The 17,626-nt window shown below is 45.1% G+C and overlaps 1 protein-coding gene across 1 annotated transcript in view; it reads right to left on the bottom strand.

Moving 5' to 3' along the window:
• Positions 1–17,150, bottom strand: part of SLC1A1 (solute carrier family 1 member 1) — a 55,870-nt gene extending 38,720 nt beyond the window's left edge. The window contains exons 1-2 of the mRNA XM_074570219.1: positions 16,888–17,150; positions 500–640 (exon numbers count right to left, since the gene is read on the bottom strand). Coding sequence (XP_074426320.1) covers positions 500–640; positions 16,888–16,978 — 232 coding nt within the window. The 5' untranslated portion in view covers positions 16,979–17,150. The remainder of the gene's footprint in view (positions 1–499; positions 641–16,887) is intronic.
• Between the last annotated feature and the right edge of the window lie 476 nt (positions 17,151–17,626).

The following is a 17,626-nucleotide window of genomic DNA, read 5'->3' as shown; positions in this document are numbered from 1 at the left end:
AGGTCAGTGAATTGAATGGACTCACAGAAGGATTCAGCAAAAGGCAGAGCAAGGTTCCTCATGGGAATTTGTTGAGACCAGGGAAGTGCAGGTGAGGAATCTCTTCTTTTTATGACAGGAGGCTATGAGATCAGCTCTCCCTTTCTTGTGAAATGGCAGCATGGACTACTTACAATAGTTAATTCTGTACCTGAGTATATGCAGTTGCAGCTTTGGGCTTGCAATTTGCAACTGTTTAACCCACTCCTGGAAACAGGGAGAAAGAGATACAAAAATCTATAAACATGTAAGTTTTTATCTAACAGTTCTTTATAACTTCATTACCAGATAATGGTGCTAACCCTTCCAAATCCATTCTCATTATATAGAAATAAATGTATGCAATCTATACTTTTCATTATAGAGTTCCATCAAATTCTTTTTAAAGGTTATTTCTCTTAGAAAGAAAGCTGTGCCACAATGATAATCTCATCATCTAACAGTAAGTTTCCAGTCATACCTGTGATCATACTTGATATGATTAATGGCAGAATGATGAGTTTGAGCATTCTCATCAGCAGTTCCCCAGGAAAGGAAAAGTAGAATTTATCCAGGTTAGATAGTTTGCCATATTCCCGTACCAGCATGCCGATTCCAATACCTAAAAGGCAGACAAAAATTGTGACACAAATTAGCAGGAATTTATTGTAGAGACATGAGAAAAAAGGAAAAAAAATAGGAGAAGAACAGTAAAACAAAAAAGCAAGCAACAGACACATTTTTACAGCCATGGTAGAACTTCTAAAGCAAATTAGTGAAGAGATGTTTCCTTTTTTGTTCTATATAACGATGATAGGAACAATAATAACACATATAATTCTGAACTTGGAAAATGTCTTTAGTTATGTCAGAAAAGTCTTGATTATGCCCTGTGATCACTTTTCCTGCTTGCCTTCTTCCTTTTTCTCAGTTTCAACCACTGCATTGTCTATGCTAAATTGTTTTTTCTTCCTTTTCCATCCCCTTTCTTTGCATTTCCTTCTTGCCCACATAGCTAAGTTAGGTTATGATTTTTACTATGAGAGCAATCCTCTACTTAGAGCTCAATGGCATGTACTACTTAAGGTCCAGATTTCTGCAATACTGAGCAGAAGGGAAGAATGAAGGTGGAAAAAACAGTACAATACCATGGCTTTAATTTAATTTTCTAAGGCAAATGTCTCCTTGCAACTGTGCATAGTACAGCACATGCTATATAGCATGATGTCTACATTTCCCCTTCCAGAAGCCACTGACATAGAAAGTGAAAGGTGCAGTCTGGGTCCCTGGGATTGCAACACATGAAAAGGCCACAGGACACTTCTCTTGTCTGAGCCCATATGAAACACAACTCCTTAGCACTACTCTCCCAGGCAGCACGTAGTCTTTTTACGAGCTCAGTAACAGACAGAAAATCCTTCAAAGAAAAGCCATCAATGCCGAGTAAGAGATGTGAGGTGTGAGGGTGAGAAGAACAAGAGAAGAAAAACAGTGCAGAAGAAAATCGCTGAAAATACCCATCTTTCAGGTAGTCCCAGCATAAAAAGCTAGAGGGAATATATGCTTGCTCTGTATGGGATAACCCATTTCTCGTTGTGTTACCCAGGGAAAAGGGACCAGTAAGTTACTACAAGGGAATAGCACCTGCAACTAGCTGCACTGCATGTAGCTCTCGATCCATGACATCTGCCAAACCTGAAGCTTTCTACGGCTTAGGAGATGATGGCTGCATGTAATAACGTGGCAGAACCACTCTGGCCTGTGTACATGCACACAGTGAGTGAACCGCAGAAATTAGGTAAAATATGTCTTGGGAGACCATAATGTTGTAGGTTCTGCATATCTGCAAAGCTAACTCTGTGACATTTGGATATCTGGTGAACACTCATTTATCACAATCTGCCCTACATCTACAGTATGTCTTTTTGCACATTGCTGTTGTTTCTGAAATGTTGTTTAAGGAAAAAGACAAATTATTTGCCTTGGAACAACTACAGGACTACTACATTTTTTTTTCAAGTATTGCACTGCAGTTCATGACACGGATTTGGAAATGAGTAAGAAAAGAAACACACACCCTGTTCAAACAAATTCTGTAATCTCTGGGCTCATCTATACTAGCACACATGGGGAGTGTCACAGATTGTCCTATTGTAAACTTGTAAAAATGTGCTGTGTTCTCAGCAACCACCTGAGCAACAAAATGTGGAGACTACTTACAATTTTTCAGGGAGTGATGGCTAAATCCTGAAGCCTTTTTTGTATAATTATGTGGGGTCAAAGCAATTCAGATCTTGAATTTGAAAACTCATAATGCCTGAGTAGCTAAATCTGTTCAGGACGTGAAGTATGAAGTGACTGTAGTTAGCTGCTTTACGTCACTACCATTGTGGGTTAGATGTTCTTCAGAATCTGATTACACCTTTGATAACAAGAACAGCGTGATACTATGCACCTTTACTTTCTTTATCTTCACTCACAAGTGAAAAAACCTCACGATTTACAAATAACTGAAGTGCATACATAGACACGCCTGGTCCTATTTCTCACTGAAAGAGAATATAAATGAGATAAAATTGGTATTTAACAGGTAGGACTCCCTAACATGGATGACAACGCTGATATGGGATGCACAGTGTTAACTGGCAGGGAGTTCTCACTCCACCAGTGTGCTTGACACTGCAGGAACAGCACATCACCTTCAACTCCCACTGACTTTATTATGGGAATGAATGTTAAGAATGAACAATAAAGACAAAGAGAAAATAAATCTAGCATATCTTTCTGGAGAACTAATAATCTGTTCTGTAAAATGATCTGTTCTGAATTACACCATGTCCCTCTGAAAAAAGTTGTGGTATTTTCATGTAATTCCAGCATGTAGAAACTCCCTTTCACCGGAACAGAGTTAGTGACTCTGGCTGATACTGATAGGCACTGGGGTAATTATAGGAATTTTGCTTTAACATGGCATTGCAAGAAGAAAAAACGTAGGCACATTTCATGGTTCAAACCCGGTAATATTTAATAGTACCGCAGCAACGTGGATTGTGCCATTAAAAAAGTGATTAAGCTCTTCATAATTTCACATGATTTGCTGTTCACACGATAGACTAAAATACAGTTACTTCTATCATATTGGTAGATCTTAACTGGATTACCTTTAAAGAAGATGATTCATGGGACTGAAAAGGCTGACAACCGAAGCTCACTGACTTGATTTGAAATACAATACAAAACATTCAATATAAACATGTAAAAGTGCAGCACAGGCAGGCAAGACTGTTGCAGTTTGTGATACAGTCTGTGTCCTTTTGTAATATCTTATAAAATCCATTTTTTTCCACTCTCTTTAGAGTTTCTGTAATATTACTGTCTGTCTTAAGGAAATACAGTGCCAACTGCAGAACACTAAAATAGAGTGTGTAGAAGAAATTCTTACTTATTCTAATACTTATAAACATTATTTCAGCTTATTAATTCAGCTCTTTTGATTATTTTTGATATTTTCTAATGTTATGCATTTTACTGCTTTACATTCTACTTGACAATTAATATTCCTTCTAATAAACATACATGATTGAAAAAAACAAGGTTCTTAGAAAGATTCTTAGTTGACTGAAAAAAGCCCCAAGATTCGTAGAAAACTGCAGGCAGCTGCTGAGGTAGGATTTAGAGTCTCTGAGGTATAATTGCATGGCAACTGATCTTAACTCTCTGCATGCTGGCGTTGCCCAGACTACCAGATTGCTTACAAGATATGTGAAGAAAAGTCCTCTCAGAAATATTCCAGAAGATTTTGGTCAGATCTTCGTCTACTGAAAAATATTTAATAGGAATGTATCGGAGGACGGCGTGCTCATTCCTCCACCATGGTGAGACCCTCTGTGTCCTCTCTCTGATTAACCTGTTGAGGGTGCAGCAGTTGTAAATTCCTTCACATAAAGGACACACTGTCATCTGACCACAGTGTGAGGAAAGTTCGGGTGGACAGTGACTCTGTGATGGACCTTCAGGAATGAAGGCAAGGTGGGGCACTGGCCAGAGGGGTAAAAAACCAGCTTCTCCAGTGTGGGGTGCTCCCCTTACAGCAGGTGTAAAGGCCACTGCAACCGGCCAAGCCACGTACCTCCTGCTACTTTCTGTGCTGTGGCAGCCTGTAGCAGGGCTGATAACACAGAGCAGCCTGTAGCAGTCACTGATAACAGTGAGCAGCCTCTCTGCAATGCCACCCTGCACAAGACCCACCCCACCCTCAGTTAAACCAAGGGCGGCTATATCATTCCACCAGAAAAAGGGAAATAGTGGCCATTCTCCTGTGACTATGAGTGACCACAGTTCTGCTGAACACCGAACCAGTGTTGCCCCTGAGCGGCAATGTGCAGATGGCTAAGCAGTTTGATAATTTAGCAGTCTCTTCTACTGGACACCTGGTTTCCTCTCATTTATCTAAATACGCTGTAGACGAATTTCATGTGTACGTATCTTCCAAATATTTTCAGTATGCAGCTGTAACTTCTGAGAAAGCCAACATAAAAGAATACAGTTGAAGGAAAGAAAAAAAACTTTACAATCATGCTTCATCTGTATATGAGTGCACTAGCGAGAACTGCTGTACAGAACCTATCTTTAGGGACAGTCCATTAACATACAGAAAAAATACAGAGAGGTGTTGTGAAGATTTCATTCCTTGGTTAGTCCTTAACTCTGTTAAGGTACATTAAGTTGTATCAGAGATACAATGTGCCTCTTTCACAGCTTTTCAACAAACTTGGTGGCTTATTAGATTTGTGAAGTTAACTACGATACTTAAAACCTTAACACAATAAACACCGTATTATTAAGATTATGTCATAAATTGAGTAATTTGGGGAAAATGTCAGTTCTTTCCTAGCCTACATTTTCTTGTGAATTTGGATCTGTCCTGGTGAAAGCACCTGTTCTGTTGGGGTATACTATCTGAAAATCATCAAGCCTTCTCCCTCTCTGAAATGCTTATACACCAATGCACGCAGCATGGGAAATAAGCAGGAAGAGCTGGAGATGTGTGTGCGGTTGCAGGGCCACAATCTCATTGCAGTTACTGAGATGTGGTGGGACAGCTCGCATGACTGGAATGCTATGTCCTTTTCAGGAAAGACAGACCAGCAAGGTGTGGTGATGGAGTTGCACTCTATGTGAGAGAGCAACTGGAATGCATTGAGCTCTCACTAGGGTCGGATGAAGAGAGGGTCAAGAGCTTATGGGTAAGGATTAAGGGGCAGGCAAATATGGGGGACACTGTTGTGGGTGTTTATTACAGGCCACCTGATCAGGATGGGGAAGCTGATGAGGCTTTCTACAGACAGCTGAAGGTAGCCTCGCAATCGCAGGCCTTGGTTCTCATGGGGGACTTCAGTCACCCCGATATCTGCTGGGAAGACCACACAGCCAGGCACGCACAGTCCAGGAGGCTCCTCCAGTGCATTGATGACAACTTTTTGACACAGGTGGTACAGGAGCCAACAAGGAGAGGAGCACTCCTGGACCTGGTACTGACAAATACAGAGGGACTGGTGGAGGACATTAAGGTTGGGGGCAACCTAGGTTGCAGTGATCATGAAATGATAGAGTTCAGGATCACAGGTGCTATGCACAAAACAACAAGAAGTAAAATTACAACCTTGGATTTCAGGAGGGCTAACTTTGACCTCTTCAAGAAACTGCTTGGAGAGATCCCGTGGGCTAGGGCTCTGGAAGGCACAGGGGCTCAAGAAAGGTGGTTGGTATTCAAAGACCACCTCCTTCAAGGTCAGGATCAGTGCATCCCTAAGAGCAAGAAATCAGCCAAGGTATGCAGAAGACCTGCATGGCTGAGCAGGGAGCTTCTGAAAAAGCTCAAGTGGAAGAAGGAAGTTTACAGTAAGTGGAAGAAGGGACTGACCCCTTGGGAAGATTACAAGAATGCCGCCAGGGCGTGCAGGGATGAAACAAGGAAAGCAAAGGCCGCCTTGGAATTAAACCTGGCAAGGGATGTCAAGCTCAACAGGAAGGGCTTCTACAAGTATATTGGAAGCAAAAGGAAGACCAGAGAAGTTGTAGGCCCACTGCTGAATGAAACAGGAGCCATGGTGATGGAGGATGCGGAGAAGGCGGAGTTACTGAATGCCTTCTTTGCTTCGGTCTTTACTGCTCGGCCCAGTCCCCAGGAGTCCCAGGCCTTGGGGAAAGTAATGGGGAAAGAAGAAGACTTCCCCTGGGTTGAGGAGGATTGAGTGAGGGATCAATTAGATCAGTTAGATCAATTAGATATTCACAAGTCCATGGGCCCTGATGGGATGCACCCGAGTGTGCTGAGGGAGCTGGCAGAAGTCATTGCTGGGCTGCTCTCCATCATCTTTGAAAGGTCCTGGAGAACAGGCGAGGTGCCTAAGGACTGGAGGAAAGCCAACATCACTCCAGTCTTCAAAAAAGGCAAGAAGGAGGAGCCAGGGAACTACAGGCCGGTCAGCCTCACCTCCATCCCTGGAAAGATGATGGAACAGCTCATTCTGGGCGTTATCTCAAGGCATGTGGAGGAAAAGAAAGCTATCAGAAGTACTCAACATGGATTCATCAAGGGGAAATCATGTCTGACTAATCTGATAGCCTTCTATGATGGAATGACTGGATGGATAGATGAGGGGAGGGCAGTAGATGTGGTCTACCTTGACTTAAGCAAGGCGTTTGACACGGTCTCCCACAGCATCCTTATAGGGAAGCTTAGGAAGAGTAGGCTTGATGAATGGACAGTAAGATGGATAGATAACTGGTTGAAAGACAGAGCTCAGAGGGTTGTGATTAGGGGCACAGAGTCTAGTTGGAGGTCAGTGACGAGTGGTGTTCCCCAGGGCTCAGTACTGGGTCCAGTCCTCTTCAGTATATTCATCAATGACCTGGATGAGGGGACAGAGTGCACCCTCAGCAATTTTGCCAATGTCACAAAGCTGGGGGGGTGGCTGACATATCGGAAGGCTGTGCCACCATACAGCGAGACCTGGACAGGTTGGAGATTTGGGCAAAGAGCAACCTTATGAAATTCAATAAGGGCAAGTGTAGGGTGCTGCACCTGGGGAGGAATAACCCCATGCACCAGTCCAGGTTGGGGCCTGACCTGCTGGAGAGCAGCTCTGTGGAAAGAGACCTGGGAGTCCTGGTGGACAACAGGATGACCACGAGCCAGCAACGTGCCCTTGTGGCCAAGAAGGCCAATGGCATCCTGGGGTGCATCAAGAAGAGTGTGGCAAGCAGGTGGAGGGACGTCATCCTCCCCCGCTACTCTGCCCTGGTGAGGCCGCATCTGGAGTACTGTGTCCAGTTCTAGGCTCCCCGGTTCAAGAGGGACAGGGAACTGCTGGAGAGGGTGCAGCAAAGGGCTACCAAGATGATTAGGGGACTGGAGCACCTCTCTTATGAAGAAAGGCTGAGGCATTTGGGTCTCTTCAGTCTGGAAAAAAAGACAGCTGAGGGGGGATCTTATCAACACTTCTAAATACTTCAAAGGTGGGTGTCAGGAGGATGGGGCCAGGCTCTTTTCAGTGGTGCCCAGTGACAGGACAAGAGGTAATGGGCAGAAACTTGACCATAGGAAGTTCCACCTAAACATGAGGAGGAACTTCTTTACTTTGAGGGTGGCAAAGCACAGGAACAGGACGCCCAGAGAGGTGGTGGAGTCTCCATCTCTGGAGACATTCAAAGCCCGCCTGGACGCGATCCTGTGCAACCTGCTCTAAAACAACCCTGCTCTGGCAGAGGGGTTAGACTAGATGATCTCCAGAGGTCCCTTCCAACCCTATGATTCTATGATTCAGGAAAAGTGAACTCAAACTGGAACACGCACAAAGAAGGACTGTAGAGTGATGAAAAGAATGAAGAGCCTACCTTCTGAAAGGAGAGTAAAGAGCTTGGTTTGTCCAACAGGGATGAGTCAGCTAGAAATACAGAAAATGGCTGAACAGCAGAGAAAGAGCAATGTTTTGACAAATGGATGCATATTGAACCTGAATACGTTTAGACTGGAAATTGTAAGGCTTTCAACAATCAGACTGATAAACGTTGCTTCCTAGGAGGACGTGCAGTACCTCGAAGCCCATCCAGCTTTAAAGTGGAGCATGATGTGTTACAGAAGTGTATATAAAATGGTGTAACCTGAAGCAGCAGTAGACTAGATGTGATAACATAGGAGGTATCTTTCTATCTTATATTTCTGTGTTTTACAGTACGTTTTAAATGTAACGTGACAATGGTAACTCACCCCTCTTTTTTGCAGACCTTTCCCATGAGCCCTTTCAGCTGTTTCTTCTAAACCCACTACCATTCTCCTTCACCCCACCCATCTGTAACTTGGGTGCCTTCTTTAACTATGACCTCTTTCCTGTGCAATCACCCAGACATATACAGGTCTTGTTGCTTCCTCTGTGTCTCCAAATCCACTCAATTTTATAAAATAGTGCTTTCATTTGGACCCCTTCTGTCACGCATTTCAGATACTGTAATGTCCCCAGTTCTGGTGTTCCTACTTTCTAACATTTTGCTTACATGGCCTAACATATTACAACACCAATGGCATGACTTCAATGCCACCCAAAAAAATAGAGCTTCTCATCCTTTCTTGCAGAAGCCCACTGAACTGTTTTCTTTCCACAACATTTGCTTGCTATCTCGAAGCTTTATGAGCACCTTTGTACCTCCTGTATAGTCCAAGAGATATTAGCTCAATAGAGCACCTGAGGAAAAACATACTTTCATTTAAGACCCCTGAAACACACAATAAAGTAAATGGCTGACAATGGTAGAAGAAAGGCGAAAGGCTAGTAACTGGGAGTATCTGCCAGATTCTGACCCTTGTTACAGCTTCTGTTTTAAAATGTGATGAGAGGAAAGGACAGTAAACAGGACATACTGTTCTAGATATCCCCTTGCTGGAAGGGCAGTGGAATGATTCTGACTGTAATAAATTGAGATAAGCAGTGGGAAAGGCAATTTAGTGGAAACTAAAGAGAGACAGATAGTGACATGCAGAAACATCATTATTATGAAACTAATGAAGACATCAAAGCATTGAGAAATCAGAGATGTGACCTAGAAAATTAGTTCAAATCAGCAACGCCAGGTGTTTGTGGTTCTAAAAGCATGAAAGGACCAAGAAATGGCTCTTTTGCAATATATTGTGAAAATACTTAGATTACGTATCATCCATAGAAATTGTTATCACATGTCACATTTAACCTTCTGGCAAGCTAATCGGTTCTCATGGAATGTGCAATAAATGGAACAATGGTAAACAGAAAAATAAACCTGGAACACTTTGTCCAATATTGCCCTGATCTTCAGCATAATGTGATCTCCCAGTATGAGATAGTGTTGTGCCGCCGTAAGTAAGAATGTCTTCCACATTAGATTTGCAAACAGTGCAAGTGTTGTTTGTGAGTAGTCTCAACCAGAACATTATCTATTTGCTGGGGTATATAAGAAGAAAGTGCCTTTATGCTTTGTTAAGATGTAAGCAGAAAACAAATAATATTTTTGCAATTACATTATAGTATTTTCACTTGAATAATATAGGGAAATTTGAAACAGTAAATATTTTGCTGGTACTAGTATTGCTGCTATTGTTTCAAATGGAAAGAAATATTTCATTGACTTTGGTAGCTTTGGAGCCTTGTAGAGTGTAAATTGACCTTAGGGTCACCCCTTACAAAGCTCTCTTCATATAAAAATTCAGGTCTAGTGATAGTTTCACTTCATTCACACAGTGAAGTGAGACCCAGGCTTTATGTCAAAACAAGACACAAAATACATGGACAATAGGAAAATACTTTACATGCCAGAAGAACAAATAAAAGTTAGGTTTTCTTTGCTTCAAAACAGTGCAAGAGCAAAAGAGGTACAATGCTTAACTTCAGCTTTCTTTGTTCTTTTGTTGGCTGAAGTTTAAGTCTCAGAGCATTTTTGATCCTCAGTAGTATGTGAAACTCTCAGATGAAACTGTTGGCCATTCTGCATTGTAGTTTGTCTTTAACATTAAACTCAGACATTCTTTCTGAATGGGTTCCACCCCGTATTGAGCTGTATGCAGTGTGACAGAGAAGAGCAGACAAATCAGCACCACAATTGTCTAAAGAGGCATAAAAAGTCACAAGTATCATCTATGCTGCTCTAAATCACACCAGGAAGAAACCAGGGTCTTGGGTTAAACTTCCATGCTACCACAGTTGATTCAGGATGTCTGGTCTTCACTTGTTATAAATTCCAAATTAATAAAATGTTATGCTTCAGAACTCAAGAAAGGAATCAGATGTTTGCTTTACAACTATACTTGTCAGAAACAGACAGGGTAATAATTCCTTTACTTTAGTATGTTCCCTTTGATTTTTTTCCTGCTGTGAAGAAAAGAGCTCTGGTTTTGGTAGTGTCTTTCAAGAGGCAATTAATTTGCTTCACTGTTTGTAACCTTCACACTGTATTGTGCAAGCAAAGAGAAATGCTACAGAAGACAGTCAAAACTAAGCTAATAGACCACTTTTTGGTAATGGTACAAGGAGGTGGAAATGAAAAACAGCGAAGCCTTATGCCATATGCAGAATGGGCTTTCTGTTTTAAATTACACTTGTCAGAGAGAGAAAGAACTTACTGGGAGAAACTGAAAGACTTTATAGGTTTATGGGGTTTAGAGGCTGCAGGCTACATTTGCAAAAGAAACCTCCCACCCGCAGGAGTATGGTGAACTCCCTGGATTCATGGTGGCCTTCCCTGTGGTGAGAAGCTGTCAATAGAGTGACACATTACTAATTGCTCTGTTGTTGTCTTTGGCCTGTGAGACATTCATTCTTGTAAGAATGCACCGGTGGGCTTCCAGTAATGCTAGCACGTGCTGATACTGCTCTGACATGGATGAATTTTAAAGGAACTAGTACTTTTAAAGGCAGCTGTCAAATCCCCATGTATCTGATTACAGAATTACCTGTGAACAAAAAATATTCTTATAGGGAGATATTACTGCTTAATACTATAATATACAGTATATGTAGTATACTTAATACTATAATATAAAATAATAATGTTCATTAAAATTAAAGAGAACAAATTTTTGGTGTATGGACTGCTGGGGTGATATCACAAAGCACAAAACAGAAGCTCCAGCGCCTGCTGCGCTCGTCAAATCCTGGCAAATAGCTATAGCTGCACCACTTAAAGTTTCTGCAATGCTGGTGTTACCGATAGGAACTATGTATATTCTAATCTCACTCTGAAATGCAGGGAGAAAAGGAAGCCTGATGCTAGCCTTGATCTTCCAAGGCAACGGCACGAGCAAGGTGTCTGACGCTGCAGAGACGGAATAAGCTTCCCTTCGCTTCAGAGATGCAAAACCAGGGTATTCAGGCAGGCTGGAGATGTTCACCCACCCCCTCCCTCCTTCAGTCCCCTCATCGCCGTCTCCGCCGGCGCTCGGGCCGCCCCGTCCCCGGGTTGTGCCGCGGCCACCTCGGACAGCTCCCGCCGGGCAGCCCCGCTTCGCCCCAGCGCCGTGCGAGCGCCGGAGCCCGTGCGCAGCGGAACGGGGGCGGGGAGGAGGGCGCCAATGGCGGAGTACAAAGCTGTTCACTGCGTTTACGCACCTTGGATAAGCATGAGCCAGCCGTGTGCCCAGGTGGCCAAGGAGGCCAACAGCATCCTGGCTTGTATCAGGAATAGCGTGGCCAGCAGGAGTAGGGAAGTGATCGTCCCCCTGTGCTCAGTTTTGGGCCCCTCACTACAAGAGAGACATCGAGGTGCTGGAGCGAGTACAGAGAATGGACACGAACCCGGCGAAGGGTCTAGAGCACAAGTCTTATGAGGAGCGCCTGAGGGAACTGGGGTTGTTTAGCCTGGAGAAAAGGAGGCTGAAGGGAGACCTTATCACTTTCTACAACTACCTGAAAGGAGGTTGTAGAGAGGTGGGCGTCAGTCTCTTCTCCCAAGTAGCGAGTGACAGGACAAGATGAAATGGCCTCAAGTTGCACCAGAGGAGGTTTAGATCAGATATCAGGAAAAATTTCTTCACAGAACAGGTCGTCAAATGTTGGAACAGCGTGCCCAGGGAAGTGGTTGAGTCACCATCCCTGAAGGTATTTAAAAGACAGGCAGACATGGTGCTTAGGGACATGGTTTAGTGGTGGTTTTGGCAGTGTGAGGTTGATGGTTGGATGTGTTAGGCTGATGCCCCTTACAACCTAGACAAGTCTATGACGACGATTTATAGCTGTCTGAAGAAAGGCAATCTGCCATTCACAGTCTTTTGTGATTGGTGGCTGTTATCAATTTAAATATTGCATTTCTCATATCTTCCTCATGAATATCTGAACAATTTCAGTGTCCCACACATGCGCTGTTCTAAAAAAAATACCCTTCAGAGTCGCAGGCAGGCTTACAGGTATCTGAAGTTCTGAATTTGTTCAGGAAGTGACATCCCATTAAGTGACAAAAAACCCCATACTTGTAGCCTGTAAATTTATGCGAACCAAATCCCTCAGAATCATGTTCCTCAACCACAGAACTATTACAAAAAGATATTGGTCTGATAGATGTGAAAAATGTAACTATTCAAAAAAATTGCAACCTATTCGCGTATTCTTTCTGAGTACATAAAAAGATGTCTGCTTTAGTATACCGTGCTACTGCAACCCAATGCCCGAGACCGTATGTACCCAAATCACTTACACTTTTATTTCCACTGTAACAAAAAAGCTGTTCTGCTGAAGAATTACCCAGGACTACAAGCTATTGGTCTATGACCTGCAGACTAATGAATGAGTAAGTATTTACACATCATCAGCCTTTTACCTTCATGACTGGTTTGATTGCATTGCAGCAGTGACCCCTTGGAGACAAAGTGATGATAAAAAATAGATGCTCTTTGAGAATCCTGTGAAGTGTGACTTAAACTCTCCATTTGCAATTGTCCTTTGGAATCCTGTTTCAGGGTGAGTAAATTTCAGGGATATTTCTGGTTTATTTTTACTTGATTGTACAAACTGGAAGCAATATAACTTTTTTTATTAAAGCACTTAAAATGAGTTGACTTTTAAACTGCTTTTGTTGGTTCAGCAGTTCAGCTGCTTTGGGCTCAGTAAGGCCAGTGGAACAAAAAGCTGCAAGATATCCCTCCTTTCACAGTTACCTACATGAGGCTGCCACTCTCCTGCCCGTCTGCCTCCCAGAGAAGGGCAGTGAGACAGGGGAGGCGCAGATGAGCCCCAACCTCAGCCCCCAGTCATTGCTCAGCACAGGTGACCTGCTGCAGGCTCTACAGATGCACTAAGAACTAATGAACAATGAACTTGCTTCTCAGGCCCAGTGTTCTGGCAAATCTATCACTGAAATTATATAAAAGGCAAGCCTCAGAATTAGCCCTGAATCTGAAATTCAGCCTGTCTCAGACTCCAAATCTGAGTTCATAGATCTCCACACCACAGTCTGGTGGTCTTAAACAGAATGTCTAGTAAGGTAAGAAAAAAACCCACTTGAGCCTTGAGTTTTGTTCTCTTTGAATAATACATACAGGTGTTTTCACTAAAAAGATGTGACATTCTGAAGATACTTTGTGAACAGACTTGTGTACAGATTGGTTGGAGAAAACCCATAATGATTTGTTGTTGTTTAGACAATTATTCTATCACCTGATGACCCCTGATGAAAGGGGAATTGGGGAAAGCAAGGAAACACAAGGGTTGAAATATAAATAGATTTAACAGGATAAGACTAAATAATTAACAATAATACTAAAGAACCAGTATTAATCCAGATACTAATATAGGATATACAAGAATTATACTCAGCCAACTCCACCAGCAGGAAGGTGCGCACTCCCAGCAGTGGACAGTAAATGTGGGACACTGCAAGCACAACGGCTTCGGTAGGAAGGGAAGGGCTATGGGGTCTGGCACTGGGGCAAGGAGTTTCTCTGGACCACCGCCATCAAGGGAGAGAGAAACTACACAGCAAACTTTCTAATTTATATCAAATGTGACGTTCATGGTACGAAATAATCCTGTTGGCCCGCCTGAGTCAAATGCCCAGGTCTTGCTCCTCCTCATCCCTGGACCCGATAAGGCCTGAAAACACTGAGACCCTGAATCCCACCATAGCCTAGCTGGCTATAAAATAAATATTTTCACAAATTCAGACACTAGAGTTTTCCCCAGCATTAGAAGAGAAATTAGTCCTGTGTCGCTCAACCCAGCACAAGATTTTAAATAATTCCCCCCCCCCCCCAGTTGTTATAAAAGAAAGTCCAAAGTTTTTGAAAATGTAAATGCCAGGCAAATGATCGAATGTTTCAAATATAACACAAAAAATAATTACTCTTGAAGGAAGAAGTGTTTGGAATTCCAAGGGGTTTCTGTCTGTTTCTGTCTCCTCTTGTCAGAGGTGGGCACAACAAGTAACGAGGAAAACTTTTCAGCTTGGTTAGGGCACTAGCAAAGATAAGCATGTCTCAGTAGGATGCTAAACATGGCTCTGATAATGATGAGCAAAAATCATGATTCCATATGATAGTGCTGGAATATCAGGCACTTGGCAGCACAGCTGGACAGCTTTCACAGTACATTTCTGCAGCTTCCTGCATTTGGTATTTCCACTCCTCACTCATGCATACCTCTCTGTAAAGTCTAAACATATTTTCTCCTTTCAAAATGATGTGATACTCTTCTGTTCATGAATGCTAAATTGTTCTTCCACACTAAGTAGATTAATAAACCTCAGAGCAATTTCCCAGTGTATATTAAAAAAGAATAAATATGTAAATTTAATTATGAAGGGTTTGTGGACTACAGGTATATTACAAACATTCCTCAAGCTGTAATAGAAAGATAACATACAATTCAACCGAGCCATCCTTACAAGAGTTTCACTGTTCTCCTTGTGTAACTTATTTCGCCTCCAAGAAATATTGAGAATGCAGCAGATACATAGCTACTTGCAAAATGTAATTTGGTCCATAACTCAAGGAATTTTTATGAAGACTCTCTTTGCCATATTATAGAGTTCCCCTGAGTTCTGTACTGTCAATTACTGTGTAGCAGGTAGGGAAGTCCAAAGACACAAGAGGTATTTGGGTGCCTGTCGCTCTCTCAACTGTGAATTCCCATTGGGTATTAGGGAGATCAGGGTGAAATTGTCCCCACATGCAACAATTCCCCCATTGCCAGGCTCTGTGTCTCTCAGGGAAATCTCATTTCAGAATGATCAGTTTGTAGGATCATATCGCACACTTCAGTTCTACCCACATTCGTTGAAGATAATGAGAGGGGAACATTTCTTAACTACTTCTGTAATTGGGAAGTAAGTATGTCAATTCATAGAAGAATACCTGACAGTAGTACCTGGAAAAACAACTGTACACACACAAACACAGTCACATAGGCACACTCCTGCAGTTGTTACAGGCAGATTTTCAAACCAAGCCCTTAGCACTTGGTGCATAGAACTCACAAAAATCTTTCCACTTACTAAAGAGGTGAAAAAGAACTGAGACCTTTCAAATACTGAATGTGTGGAGGAAAACACACATGTATACATAAATGCATCTCCGATTACAGTTTATAAATAGTTGGGTGGAATTCCAAAAGAATAATTCTCTCCTGAACAAACATGCACAGAAATAGGTATGTTCCAGGCATAATTCAAAATAGCAGAAAAGTCATCTAAAGGGAACCATCAAACAGCAAATGCTGATAATGAAGTACTTAAAGCAGCACTTCTCTACAGGAGCAATAATGTGAAGGAAGCTCTGCTTGCTTAGCATCAAAATAATCACCAGGAGAAAATGAAAAGGGTGTGTGACTAGGGCCAAAATTACATCCTATGGAAAAGTCTCTTTGGCCAAGTCATTTGACAGCTTCTCTTGGCCCACTAATTCTTAATAAGATGGTGTTCCACTCATTTCTCCTTCAGAAAGTTGCTGACAAGCAGAGGAGAAATCCTCCTATCTTTACAATGAAACCCCCACTGAAAGCTGTGTGACGCTGCTGAGCGTTTCCCCAGTTGCACTGGAACTTGGGCCATCAGAAGTCACTACCAGCGCTCCCCAGCCCAGCAGCCTCCATCCATCTCAGCGGGGCTCCAACCTGCGGGCTGACCGAAGGCTCCACGGTGGTGAGTCACGACCACCTGTGGTCCCCTCAAGGTGTGCAAAGGCGGCCCGGGGCATGGCCTGCTGTGGGTCTCAAGGCTGGGGCAACCTCCAGCACCCACGCACAAAGGGCTCAGGGCCATCCACAAAGGGCTCACGGCCACCCTGCCTGCTCGCGGGTTTTTCATAGCATGGTTTCACGCCACTAATTACCAGACCTTTGTCACACAGGCTGGAGGGAGGGAGGGAGGCAGGTGGGGCGGGAGGCCCCGTGTCCCAGAGGACCCCGGCACCCCGCTGCCTACCCGATCCCCTAAGGGCGGGGAGGGGGCTGAATCGACCCACGCGAAACCCCTTTTTATCCCGGCCGCCGCAACACCGGGCCACCGTGGAGCCGTCCCCCGCAGCCACGGCTACGCGACGGCCGAGGGAGGGCAGCCGGCCCCCCGTCGCTCTCCGTTAGATCCGTTACGCTTCCATGGCACCCGGCGGCGGCCGGCATCGGGGCTGGCGCGTGGCGGGGGGAGGGAACCGCGGATCGCTCCGCGCCAAACGGTGCGGTTCCGCGGCCGCGAAGCGCCCCTCGCTGGCCTTGCCCCGGCGCTCCGCCGCGGGCCCCGCTCTGGCGCCGCGCCGGCCCTGCGACGGGCAGGGCCGTAACGTGCCGGGCAAGGCCGGGCGGGGGGCGACGGTGCCGCGCTCCCCTCCCCGCCGCCCGCCTTCCCCCCGCCACTCACCCATCACCACGGCGGCCGCCGTGCTGAGCAGGAGCCAGTTCTTCCTCAGGAAGCCCGGGCAGCTGCATCCCTTCCTGCTCGCCTTCGCCATAGCGGGGGCAACGGAGGCTGGAGGGAGTGAGGGGCGACAGGCCTGGGTCTCTCCACGCGTGCGGAGCCGAGACGAGCGACACCGCCGGGCTGCCTGCGCTGCTGTGCGGTTACGGAGGGGAGGCAGAGACGTTACACCTCACCTGGCAACGAGGGAGCCCGCCCCTCCGCCCGCCCCGCTGCACGCCCTCCGCCCCCCTGCCCCGCCCCGGACCCGCTGCCTGCCTGCTCGCCCAGCTGGCCCGCCGGGCCTTGCTGGCCGCCGGGTACCGCTCGTTGCTGGCCCGGCCTGCCCCGCGGGGCCGCTGCCTGGAGCGCTTCGCCTCTCGGATCCCACCATCCCCCGGACGCAGAGCAGGGCGAGGGGAGGAAGGGGCCAAGGCGGGCCCTGCCAAAAGCTGAGGGCCGGCGGGCCGTGGCTGGTGGGGTGCCATGGCGAAACCCCGCTGACCCGGCTTGCTTCCCTGCTGCTGTGCCCTTTATGCCGGGCCGCTGGGTTCGGTGCCAAAGATACGTGGAAGGCAGCCCCCCGCCATGGCTGACAACCCGCATGGTAGAGGGGAGGTTGTCCCACGGCAAGGCCTGTGCTGCAACACCCACGCCAGCGCTCCAGGCAGAGGAGTCAGTCATGGGTGTTGGTGGCTGCTGG

Source organism: Larus michahellis, chromosome Z, assembly GCF_964199755.1.
Source record: "Larus michahellis chromosome Z, bLarMic1.1, whole genome shotgun sequence".
NCBI lineage: Eukaryota > Metazoa > Chordata > Aves > Charadriiformes > Laridae > Larus > Larus michahellis.
The sequence above is the reverse complement of the archived record's forward strand: the minus strand, read 5'-3'. Positions and strand labels throughout refer to the sequence as shown.